Consider the following 12,408-nt stretch of genomic DNA (forward strand, 5'->3'; position numbering starts at 1 on the left):
GGAATAGTCCCCAATCTAAAACTAACTAAATTTCAATGCATACCATTCAAACAAGTTCAAATGGTCCCAAACTAGAGAACCAATATCTGAAAACTCAATTACCATCCATTTAAATTCTCATCCTTCTTATTTCTTGCTTTTCCACATCTCAAACAATATGAAGACTTTAATAATGAAAGTGGATCCTTACACTTCATCTTGACATGAGAATCATGTAGAAAAACTAAAAACTAAATCTGAATTAGCAAGAGAAAAATGTACAAGTGTTTTATGAATAAAAACTAGAGAATATTACAACTCTTAAAATAGGCTCTGTTGGTATCAATCCCAATTTGACCCAAAGTTCTCCATCAATGTCAAAATCTCTAACACCAACTAGCACCACAATTGGTATAATGCCAAACATTAGTGACAGCATTAAAAGCATACGGAGCACCTCCACTATAACGGAGATCGATCTGATACCTAGATGAAATCAAACGAAATATCTACAGTTAGTTACAATATTTAGCATACAAGTTTTAAAGAAAATAATTAAATACCTAAAGTATCGATGAAGAAGTATAAAGGTTCAAATCTAACAATTGAGGCAATAGCTCATACACAGTAATATCCATTGCTTTCTATGAATGGTATAATGCCAAACATTAGTGACAGCATTAAAAGCATACGGAGCACCTCCACTATAACGGAGAAAAAACTAGAGAATATTATAGCTCTTACAAAAGGTTCTGTTGGTATCAATCCCAATTTGACCCAAAGTTCCCCATCAATGTCAAAATCTCTAACACCAACTAGTACCACAATTGGTATAATGCCAAACATTAGTGACAGCATTAAAAGCATACGGAGCACCTCCACTATAACGGAGATCGATCTGATACCTAGATGAAATCAAACGAAATATCTACAGTTAGTTACAATATTTAGCATACAAGTTTTAAAGAAAATAATTAAATACCTAAAGTATCGATGAAGAAGTATAAAGGTTCAAATCTAACAATTGAGGCAATAGCTCATACACAGTAATATCCATTGCTTTCTATGAATTGTATAGAACCAAAATCCAATCTTATAGACTAATTTGCTAAAGGACGCCCAAATCCCCAAAACAACAAAAAAAACCCCAATTTCAATCACTACATTGAGTAGATGGCCAACCTTCAACAAATATTAATTCAGATTGGCAGAAAAATATAAATTTATTCATTCTCCCTTCACAGCCAATGTTAAATTACTGATAACATCTAATGAAAACCATAGTTTGACATACAAATAAAGAAAAAGCTCCAGGTTTCACTCGTATATCACAAAATACTACTATCTCCAAACTATGCATATTACTTAACTCTCAGGTCCCACACTTCCCCAACATAGACACAAAAGAGAAAAATACATAGTCAGGGTCTAATAATCAGCAATTTCTAAAAAAGAAAACATAATAGCGGCAATGGAAAACAAGTAATAGCTAAAAAATGAAAATAGAAATTGCTACTGGATTTGAATTCAAGCTGCAAAAACTTAAAACTTACTGCAAGTCATTTGCATGATGAAAAGTCCGTCTCTCAACATTTCTAACAAACAATGGCTCATCCCCTAAAGAGAATTGCTTAATTTTCACCCTCTCAACATAATCAGGCTTCTTCAAATTTTCAATGACGGGCTCAACCCAATTATCCAATTCTCAATCCCACCTCTATACACTTTCCACAACTTCCCCAACACCATATTCACCCATTCCACCTACTCTTTCCTCTGCAAATCCTTCTCCAAAAACAATGAAAAGATCGTGGGCACCTGTGGCCAAGCTTCACTATGATTTTCATCAACCCCTGATTTGTTCTTCTTCGTCCTGGAAGTCCAAAGCTTATCAAACACAACCCCGACAAAGAAGAAGAAGACGAACAATCTGACAATGTTTCGATTCAATGGAGGAGATGGGTTCTGAGCTAATCAACAATGGAGTCTTCTTGAACAAGGATGATGAAGGATGAGAGAACGAGTGAAGAAAAGAAAGAAATAACAGAAAATAAAAAAAGTAAAAATATTTAATTTGAATATAAGGGTATTTTGGGATTAACAAAAATTGGAAGGGTAGAAAAAAAAACGATAGCAAATGAAGGGGCAAATATCATTAAGCTCTCTCTCTCTCTCTCTCTCTCTTTCTCTCTCTCTCTCTCTATAACCTATAAACTATTATGCCAATCTAGATTTATAGTAGTGTGGTCTCATAATAAAGCTATAAAAACTTAACAAAAGGGGAATTTGGGTGAATGCTCCTATTACAAGGAAGTTGCTTAAATACAGACTCCAACAAATTCAGGTCATTGCCTATACTTTAGTCACAAGAATCTCATGTCGTTAAATGAATCAATGAGAACAGGTGAATAATAAAATATGATGAGTGTTACCTCTCTGCAGATATTTAGATCCAAATTCGTTTTGTTAATTTCCTGACCTTGTCTACCATTAACAAGCAAGCCTTGAAATTAAGTAGAGAACAGATAATAAGTAGTGAAAATTTCTTTTAAAACTAGGATTGACATACTTCAATTTAAGAACACAGTCTATAATTCACTCTATAGAAACTATAGTATTTCACTATGCAAAGTATAAAAGAATATATGGGATGAAAGTGGATTTCATAATCCTCTTCTATCTGCCTAACACATCTTACAAGGGACAAATGTTACATATAAAATTTGGTAGAAAATATTTTCAAGTAAAGACAAGGTGAGGAAGTTATCTACATCTTACAAATATGCCACATAGTATGCCTCACACCCACACCTTTAATGTGGTGGATTTGAGTCACCTCCTTCTCCCCCTTAAAGTAGAACTTATAGTAATCCCCGATTTTAAAAAATAAAAATAAAAAAGATAAAAGGCCTGAACAGCACATGCAATAGTATTTGTTAAGAGAATAGGATCAATTTTTTAAACATTAAACCTCAAGATAATAAGAAACAAATTGAAAGTTGAAAAATTCAAATAAAATAGATAAACCTGTAGGAAAACCCCAGGAGAAACTTCAAAAACAATGCCACCATTTCCAATTAAATCTACCAATTTGAAAGCACTTAAAACAGCTGGACGAGTCTATTTTGAAATCAATCAAGAACCAGGATCAGAGAATTTATCAAGCTCATAGAAACATAAAACTGATATAAAAAGTAATATCAGAAATAACAAACCATAAGAAAATTACAACTAGACAGATCACTAAAAAGTACTAAATGCATCTATTAAGATATTAAAAAGGAAAAAGACTTGCTAAATTATTCTGATACCGAATTAGAAAGATTTCTCTTACTTTTCCCATTATCACCACTTTCACACCCTTTGATCGGTTGTTAGGTTTTTTGTTCAGGAGGCTTTGGCTGAACACTACAGCAGGGATTCTCCCCTGGGCTCTATCTTTTACCGATACTCTGCTTCGGGATGGCTTGGATCTTGCTGTACAAAGTGGCTCGAGGATAATTGTAACAGTCCAGACTACCCGCATGCGATATTGTCCTCTTTGGGCTTGGAAGCCCATGCCAGTGGGACTGGTAGGTAAAGGTTGGAAGAGGATTCCCCTTAACCATTGAGAGGCCTTTTAAAACCTTGAGGGCTAGGTTGTAAAAGGATTCTCTAGGCCCAAAGAAGCCAATATCGCATGCGGATGGTCTGGGCTATTACAACAATAGCTGTGGTGGCCAAACCCATGATTGTAAACCAGGGCTTTCCAGATATATTCGGTTGGCACCGAAGCACCACCACTTGGCCTTTTTTTTTTGTTCTGTCTATCTGCAAAATTTGAAACTACAAGCAGAAAGCAAAGCTTCTGCTCCGATGAGAGGGAAACTCGAAAACTCAAATATGGGGTTTTTAGGGGAAAGGGTGAGGAAGAAGAAGAGATGAGCTGGTGAGAAGTAAAAGAAAGAAAAAAAAAATTAATTTGTTTTTGATATTTGGAAGGATATTTTAGGATTATTAAAAAATGAAAGGTTAAAATAAAAAGTTTCATAAATGAGTGGATGTATATCCTCAATGGCCTTCCGGTAGGGGCATTCACCCAAATTCCTCTTAAAAAAACTTAAGCCATCCTCCACTTTGCCCTTGTCTCTTTCGTTTTTGAATTAGCAAAATTTTTTTTTTCTTCGATAATGATTTATTTTCTTATTATTCTGTTATTATGCAGTATATGGGACCTGAGTTACAAATTATCTTCAATGGGATTTTCAATTTGGGTTTCGATTTATGGAAATATCAAAGAAAAATGTTTAATCATTGATGGGTCAGAGCAAGCTCGGAGCTTATGTGGAGGAACCATCCAACAAGAGCTCCATAATTCTTGACCTTGATGACTTTTCAAATGCAAATACGAGCATTAAAAGGAGAAATATATAATGATTCCCTAGAGTAGTTTGTCGGATTTTTGCACGAAGCTGATGAAAGGTCAAAGGCTATATAATGGCGATAGAAATTAATACTTATAAGAAAAATAGAAGTGAATACCACACAAGGTTTAGATCCTTGTTTATGTTTGACTTTGATTTTTTACTATGGATTGTTAATATAATAGGTGAGATTAAATCATTTTATAAATAAAGATATTTAAAAAGATAAATAAATTCAATTTAAACATGTATTCAATTTATATGTTAATTGTTAAAAAAACATAAATAAATAAGTATACAAAGAAAATAAACTAAAAATCTAGGTATGTAGGGAGTCTAATCATGACAAACTCAATAAGAAAACAAAAATCCCGTTTGAAAAGGATAGAAATTAGTGGGATTTTGTAATTTTCTCAAAAAAAAAAAAAATTTCTGTGTTTGGATATATCTAGAAAAAGGAAATTATTCCATTTTAAAACTTCATAAAAAACTAGTTTTATATATTTTATTAAAATATAATGTTATCTTTTATTTTTAAAACATAAATTAATTAATTATTTATAAATTTTAAATATTATGATACAAATCAAATATTTTAAAAATTATTTTTGTCTGAAAATTAAACATTTTTCATATGTAACCTAAGAGAAAAGTTATAGGAGTTATATTGAGACAATTTCTGTTGGAAGAAAACTAGCTTTCAAGCTATTACTGATATGATCCAACAAAGGAGAAATGTGCCCTTCATAGGACGCTTAGAAAGATTAAAAACTTTGCGGTATTCTATCTAAGTGTGACATCATTCTAACTAGAAGGATAATAGAAGAACTATGTCGTTAGATTTTTACTCTGTAAAGGGCGTTAAATGAAAAATAATAAAAAAATGTTATGGTTTCAATTGTAATGGTCATGCTCAACTCAAATGGAAAACTACTGCATTTTAAAATGTTAGAGCAAACAAACGATTAATGGGAAAAAAAAAAAAGAAAGAAAAATTAAAGGATATAAGACTTCTTTTCATTTTAAAATGTTTAAAATGATGTGCCATTAATTTGCTAATATTTTAAAATAAATTAGTTTATTTTATTCTTTTGTTAACGTTTTTAAATAGTATTAGAATCTAATATATAATACTTGCTATTATTTGTTGATTTTAGAACTGCGTGATTTAATTTGGTTAGTTGAATAGATAGAAAGATAATTTGATATTGAAATAGAAGAGTGTGTGCAATTATCATGCTGGCTGCAGTAAGACATAACAATATTTTGACCACTTCGGAGTGGCTTACTTTTTTTGACCATCAGCGCGGACGTCACCACGACTCACCATCCCTCCGCTGGGAAAGTTCGGGACTACTCCAGAAGTTCAATCATCAGAGCTTACGTAAAACAAAATCGCATGAGGCTGTTGTTTGGAGTGTTTAGCCCCTCGTTTTTACCGACCCAAAAAAAAAAAAAAAAGTGGCAGAAGGGGAGGAGTTTTAACAGTCAAAAAAAGGGGAGTCAAAAAGTCAAAATCGCGTATTTTGCCAATTTTCAGGACCAAATTCATTACATTAATTAATAGAACATCATACTTTTCCACATTCCCTCTCTGCCTATTTATTGCTTGTCCCATCTTCTCATCCTTCCTTCATCGATTCGATTTATCTGCATTTTCAAATTCATTACGTTAAATATTATACATTTTCGCTTTACATTCTCAGTTCAGAAAACTGATACCAATGGCGCCGGAAGCTCTGGTACAAGCAGGGACACCAGACCTGTTTACTCCTTACAAGATGGGAAAATTTAATCTCTCCCACAGGTTAATAATTACTCACTTTCACTTTATGTGCATTCAAATTACCCACTTTTTTTTTTTTTTTTGGTTAATTTTTCAATGTGGGAGTTAATTATAAACGTGGTTAATTGGGGTTCTTCATCAGGGTGGTGCTTGCTCCGTTGACGAGATGCAGAGCGGTGAATGAGATTCCTTTTGAAGCTCACGCATTGTACTACTCCCAGAGGGCTACCCCAGGTGGATTACTAATCAGCGAAGGCACTTCTCCATCAAACACTGCTGCCGGGTATCCACATGTTCCAGGGATATACACGGAAGAACAGGTGGAGGCTTGGAAGAAGGTTGTAGATGCTGTTCACGCCAAAGGCAGCATCTTCTTTTGTCAGCTTTGGCACGTTGGCCGTGCATCTCACCATGGTACGTAATTAATTATTCGACTAATATCTTCTGTCCAAGCTCTTATTTTCAGCCCTTAGCTTGTTAACGTTTCAGGTATTTTGTTTTTGCTATCTTTGAAGATTCAAAAGTTTTAAATTTGAATTTTGATTACTTAATGGACAGTTTACCAACCCAATGGGGATTCACCTATATCCTCCACCAAAAAGCGTATTTCAGATAAGTGGGATCCTTTACTTGCACTACCAGATGGATCCAATGGCAAATTCTCAAAGCCTCGTGCTCTTGAAACCTATGAAATACCACAAGTAGTTGAACATTATCGCCAGGCTGCCCTGAATTCCATTCGAGCTGGTTATTACTAATTCACATCTATGATTTATTTCTTGATTTCCTAGTCAGGTTCAACACTTTGATATAATAGTATACAAAATTGATGATGATAATGATGCGTAGGTTTTGATGGAGTTGAAATCCATGGGGCACATGGCTACCTCATCGACCAGTTCTTGAAAGACGGCATCAACGATCGGACAGACAAGTACGGAGGATCACTAGAAAACCGGTGCAGATTCTTAATCGAAGTGGTGGAAGCAGTAGTTTCTGCTATCGGTGCTGAAAGAGTGAGTGTCAGAATTTCACCAGCAATTGATCTCATGGATGCTACTGATTCCGATCCACTGGGCCTGGGCTTGGCAGTGATCGAGAGGCTTAACAAGCTCCAACTTAAGTTTGGCTCAAAGCTGGCTTATCTCCATGTGACACGGCCAAGGTTCGCAGCTTTTGTGACCAAAGGAAATTACGATGAAGTTGTAGAAGCTAAGTTTATAAAGACTTTGAGGGACGCGTACGATGGAACGTTCATTGCTAGTGGTGGGTATACTCTGGAGCTCGGACAGAAATCATTAGCAAACGGTGAGGCCGATTTGATATCTTACGGTCGTCTGTTTATCTCAAACCCAGACTTGGTGCTGCGATTCAAGCTCAATGCTCCACTGAATAACTACGATAGAAAGACTTTCTACACCAAAGATCCTGTTGTTGGCTTCACAGACTACCCTTTTCTTAACCAAGGAGTTGTTGATAACAAAGAGGAATAGCATTTAACGCTTTTGATCTGAGATTTGTTATTAAAGAATTGCTTCTTCTGTTCAAAAGATTGTAATGTTTTATAGGTTTATAAATTGGTTCAGAAAAATTGTTTATTTTTTTATGTTTTAGTAGCAAATATTGTAATTTGTTATTGTACGTCCGTAGTTATTTGTTTCCATACTCCGGTATTATATGAAAGTGATTGTATTCATTATATATACTCCGTTATATATGATGTGTTTGTCTTCCTTATATATAGTTGTATATGTTATATAGAGTATGTTATAGTACATTGTATTCATTATTATTATTATTAGTTTTTGGTGAATAGGATACATTGTATTCATTATTATATGGTGTGTTTTTATTAAAAAAATTTATATATTTTTCTATGTATATGTTTGTCTCGTAACCGTGTAGGTCTTCCCCTAATTTAATCGGACTAGTCAATTAGTCAAACACTGGAGTATTTAGGCCCTGTTATTTTAGAGCCTGAAACATATAAGAAAGAAACAATCTCTGCATGTAGCAACCCGAAATTCGTATATCTCTGTTTTTGATATTAGCAATTAATAATATATTTGGAGTTACAAAATCCCACACCCAACCAGCCCACTGCTTTATTAATGACAACAAAAAAAAAGCGCCAGGCCACTGCCTCTAATGTGTTTAGCTTAGCAATCTTTTAGTTTGCTTTAATTTATTACATAAATTGATAGATTATCTAATCTTAATTTGTAACAGAAATACTGGCAGTATTTTTCCTCTCTGCCCCTATTTTTAACTTAGAAAATAGGATATACAGGGGCCTTGGAAGGAAAGAAGAGGCCAAAATTCTGCTCCACGCCAGGGGGTTTCTGATTCTCATTGAAAGTTGCGAAGATATACGAATCTATAAAAGCCCCTGGTCTTTTTGGTGTCCCAACTTTGGCCTCAATGTGTTTGATCAAATTCCCATTATAAGTTCCTGCAAGCGCCGGTGTCGTAAATTCGCCATTCCCAGCAGAAGGCCAGCCGGTTTCTGACACCACAACACTTACATTGCCACCATTTTCTTTCTCCATTGCCGAAATGAAAGCATCAACAATGGCATCAAACAGGTTCGTGTAGCCAAAAGGACCGTCCTGAACCACAACACCGGTGGCAGTGAATTGGGCATAGTCCAAGCGGACATTAACAGGGTCAGCAGCATAGGCAAAGTAGGGATAGACATTGATCATGAGAGGCCATCCTTGAGCCGTTAAGAATTCGAGAATGCCTCTCAAGATAGGTGCTGTCTCGGGGGTGAAAGCTCCAGCTGAAGGAGGAAAAGAAACACCCAAAACATTGGCAGGTAGCACAGTGGAAACCTTGATTCCAAGCAAGTTCTTAGTTTGGAGAGTGGTTCTTAATAACTGCATGACAGGCAGAACATTGGGTCCGATAGCACCAGGGATAACCTCATTGCCTACTGTGATGTATGTGATAAGGGTGTCGACGAGGTAAGGCTCTATGTTGGTTGCGACCCAGGCGTTGACAGCGTCCTGGCTCGCTGCTAAGCCGGCTAAGTCTTCGTTCCGGATACCAACAATGACACTGATGTTGCTACCTCTGAGGGCGTTGAGTGCTGGTGCGTTGGGATCGAAGAGCCTGACTTTGTTAATGTTGACGCTTTTGTAGAGTTGGACCACTTCGGGTGGAGGAGGGAGGTCGTTTCCTAGCAATCCATAGTTAATGCCTATCTCGGTTGCTGCCACATGGGCTATTTGGTTGTGAATGATTGATACTGCTGACAGAACCAGTGCAATCCCAAGCAGCGCCATTAATATATATATATATATATATATATATTCCCCTGTAAAGTTATAATTGGGCAATTTATTGTCAGAAAATTTAGAACAAAGCCAATATGTTATAATTTGACAAGACAATAGAGACTACAGCATTTGAACCCCAAAAAAAAAAAAAAAAAAGGACTATAAAACAACTTAGTAGGACAAGTAACAACCTTAACGTATATGCGGCTGCAGGCGAGATTATTGGTTATAACTCCAAAGTTAAACAATCTTTTTATATAAGAATGGCTTGGACCCTTCAGACACTACATATCATCCATATTTTTGTACTTATCCACAGACTGGATTTTGTTGCCTTCAAAACTCTTAATGTGGTCTCTTTTTTTTTTTCCCCCTTTTTTGTTTGGCAAGACAAAAAAAACACAATCATGGAATTATAAATGCTAATTAAGTTCCTAACACATACGTTTATATTTCCCCGATTGTCGTTTCCTAATGGGAAAAAAATACAGAAGTAGTCGCTTATTTTTCCTAACATAGCATATATATTATGTGGAGGCTAAAAGATTATAGGCAATTGAAGTGGCAAATAGCAAAAACAAGCCAAAACTAGTATTTACATGCTAATTGTGGTCCAAAATCGAAACGTACAAATTTGCAGAGGATACTATTCTTCATATAGCATCATCCCTTCTATGGATGGAAATTTTAGCAACCATCTACTAAACTTAGAGGGGCCCACTTCTAATGGTGCGGGGATATAGTTGGGTGGGACGGGACGTAAAAATCCTGTCTCGACTCTTGAATTGAGATTGAGGCCCGGTGGAGATTGTGACCCTGCTCCATACCCATCACATATACATATATTTTATTAATAAAATCAAAATGTATATATTAATATTTGTAATTTATATATTTTCTTTATACTTAAAAAAATTATATTCTTAAATATGATTATATTTTACGAAACTTAATATATTTTTTAAAAACAAACTTTATAATATTAAAAAAAAAAATTAAATTATTATTTTTATTATTGTTATTATTATTATTATTATTATTTTTAAGGCTTCTGCACCATTTCCTCACCTTGACTTCAAAAAAATCGGGGCATAGGGCAATGATGGGACGTTTTTTAGGGTGCGGTGTGCGTGGGGAAGGCCAGATTCTGAATTCCATCATGTCTAGGGCTGAAAATCTTTTTCCCAATTTATTAACAAATAATAATAATTATTATTATTATTATAAATATCATTCTTTTTTTAATTAATAAGTTATAATTAATTAGTAATGTGTATGGTTATGTTGGTCACTTGACATGGGAATGATGAGCGCATTGATTAATTAAAGAAAAAATTTCAACTACATCATCATCTTCAGAGTTTTATATTAATTTCAATTTAATATTTTAAATTTTAAAACTTATAATTAACTGGATATAAATTAAATTATTTAAAATTTTTGAATGAAATAGCAAAAAGAAAAACAAAAACTATTTAAAATTTAAAAAAAGATAGATAATATTTTTGAAACTATAGGGGTTAAATTTTATTTAAATTAAATTTCAAACTAAATGAAATTAGCCCGTAAATAAATTGATTATATTTTTGAACCCATGTATTATCTAAAAACTATTTTCAATAAGGATTCTATTCTACATTAATGTTCTAATTAATACGCATTTTTCAATTGGATATATCCAAAGACCGTCAAATTATGATGTGGTAAGAAAAAATAAAAATATAAACACTATCATACATTCCCATTTATGTCACATAGATCATAATCTACGTGACTATTGTAGATCCTCTTAAATGCAATGTCAACATAATTAATCTCACATTATCTAATCGGTTACTACCTCATTCACAATGGAGAAAGGAAAAGCGGTTCTACATGCGATTTGGTAGGGTCAAAATTAATCTTATTTGATGTGTGGCTTTTAAATTTATAAGTAGATCCAATAAGTTATCATTTATTTATTTTTGCGGTCAGATTCAATAAGTTAATTTCTTACCATTCTTATAATAAAAAAGAAAAAGAAAAATCTCTTACCATTCTTGGAAGCATATATATACATATATATTATCCATAAATTGATTGTTAGGATTTTGACATGATTATAATTTGCATGGTTTTCTGAAAACATAAATTACTAACAATCAGTTTTAAACCCCCCCCCCCAAAAAAAAAAAAAAAAAAAAAAAGCAATTTGCGATTTTTTTTTTGGCCCCCTCCTTATAACTTTTCCGCCTGCATTGACTAGTCCTTGTACTTAAAACAATGTTTGGACGGCCTTAATTTAATACATAACAGGCCCTTTTGTCACGGGTATGTAAAGGATAAATTAAGTGAAAACAAACTTGCCGACTAAATAAATTAAAAATAAAGTCGATTCTGAGTAGCTATCTGGATATATTAATTAATTATTTTCACGAACAACTTCTAATTTGAAATTTTCAATATTGGTAATTTTGCAGGCACTCGACCAGTAGAAAGCTTCTATCCAAAAAAAAAAAAAGAAGAAAAAAGCGTTAGAAGGATTTTTTTTCTTTTTCATTTTGATTTTGGGCAATAATAGGGGGTTCGATCGCCCGAATTTTTGGCCAAGATTCCGGGAAAGATGAAAATATCTTCGAAAGCACAGTACACAAAATAATTATTGGTGAAAGCCAAAGGTGCCGCCGGATCAGAGAAGACTTGCAGTCAAATAGTGTCCTTTAAATTAACTGTGAATTAAAATTTTTTTTTACCATATATCCTGAATCCTGCTTTACCATTTACTGTTTTTTATTTTTTATTTGTTTTGGTGAAACTTACCATTTACTGTTTATTTCTGAACAATTGGAATGCTGATCCAACTCAAAAGCATATATTAATTGGAGGGTTCGAAAACTAATTTTGTGGATATAACTTTTAACGTATGTATAATTTCTAAATGCATGCAGTCGGTCAATTCATCGATATTCAGATTGATTAG

The 12,408-nt window shown here is 33.9% G+C and overlaps 2 protein-coding genes across 2 annotated transcripts; one reads left to right on the forward strand and one right to left on the reverse strand.

Annotated features, from left to right (window-relative positions):
- Positions 1–6,011: 6,011 nt before the first annotated feature.
- LOC107423912 (12-oxophytodienoate reductase 3) lies at positions 6,012–7,905 on the forward strand. The gene is made up of 4 exons (XM_016033564.4): positions 6,012–6,189; positions 6,311–6,582; positions 6,727–6,915; positions 7,018–7,905. Exons 1-4 carry the CDS (start codon positions 6,107–6,109, stop codon positions 7,659–7,661), a joined length of 1,188 nt encoding a protein of 395 aa, XP_015889050.3. The 5' UTR covers positions 6,012–6,106; the 3' UTR covers positions 7,662–7,905.
- Positions 7,906–8,042: 137 nt separating this feature from the next.
- Positions 8,043–9,565, reverse strand: LOC107423873 (probable glucan endo-1,3-beta-glucosidase BG4). Its single transcript, XM_016033520.4, has one exon. It carries the CDS (start codon positions 9,453–9,455, stop codon positions 8,439–8,441), a length of 1,017 nt encoding a protein of 338 aa, XP_015889006.1. The 5' UTR covers positions 9,456–9,565; the 3' UTR covers positions 8,043–8,438.
- Positions 9,566–12,408: the final 2,843 nt, after the last annotated feature.

The sequence above is a fragment of the Ziziphus jujuba genome, chromosome 7 (genome assembly GCF_031755915.1).
Source record: "Ziziphus jujuba cultivar Dongzao chromosome 7, ASM3175591v1".
Classification (NCBI taxonomy): domain Eukaryota; kingdom Viridiplantae; phylum Streptophyta; class Magnoliopsida; order Rosales; family Rhamnaceae; genus Ziziphus; species Ziziphus jujuba.

What these genes read in the sequence shown, in the direction of transcription:
- LOC107423912 (XM_016033564.4), top strand. Translation starts at nt 6,107, where the DNA reads ATGGCGCCGGAAGCTCTGGTACAAGCAGGGACACCAGACCTGTTTACT. An exon ending in TGGCCGTGCATCTCACCATG is followed by an intron (nt 6,583 to 6,726) that starts GTACGTAATTAA and finishes CTTAATGGACAG; the next exon opens with TTTACCAACCCAATGGGGAT. An exon ending in CCTGAATTCCATTCGAGCTG is followed by an intron (nt 6,916 to 7,017) that starts GTTATTACTAAT and finishes AATGATGCGTAG; the next exon opens with GTTTTGATGGAGTTGAAATC.
- LOC107423873 (XM_016033520.4), bottom strand. Translation starts at nt 9,455, where the DNA reads ATGGCGCTGCTTGGGATTGCACTGGTTCTGTCAGCAGTATCAATCATT.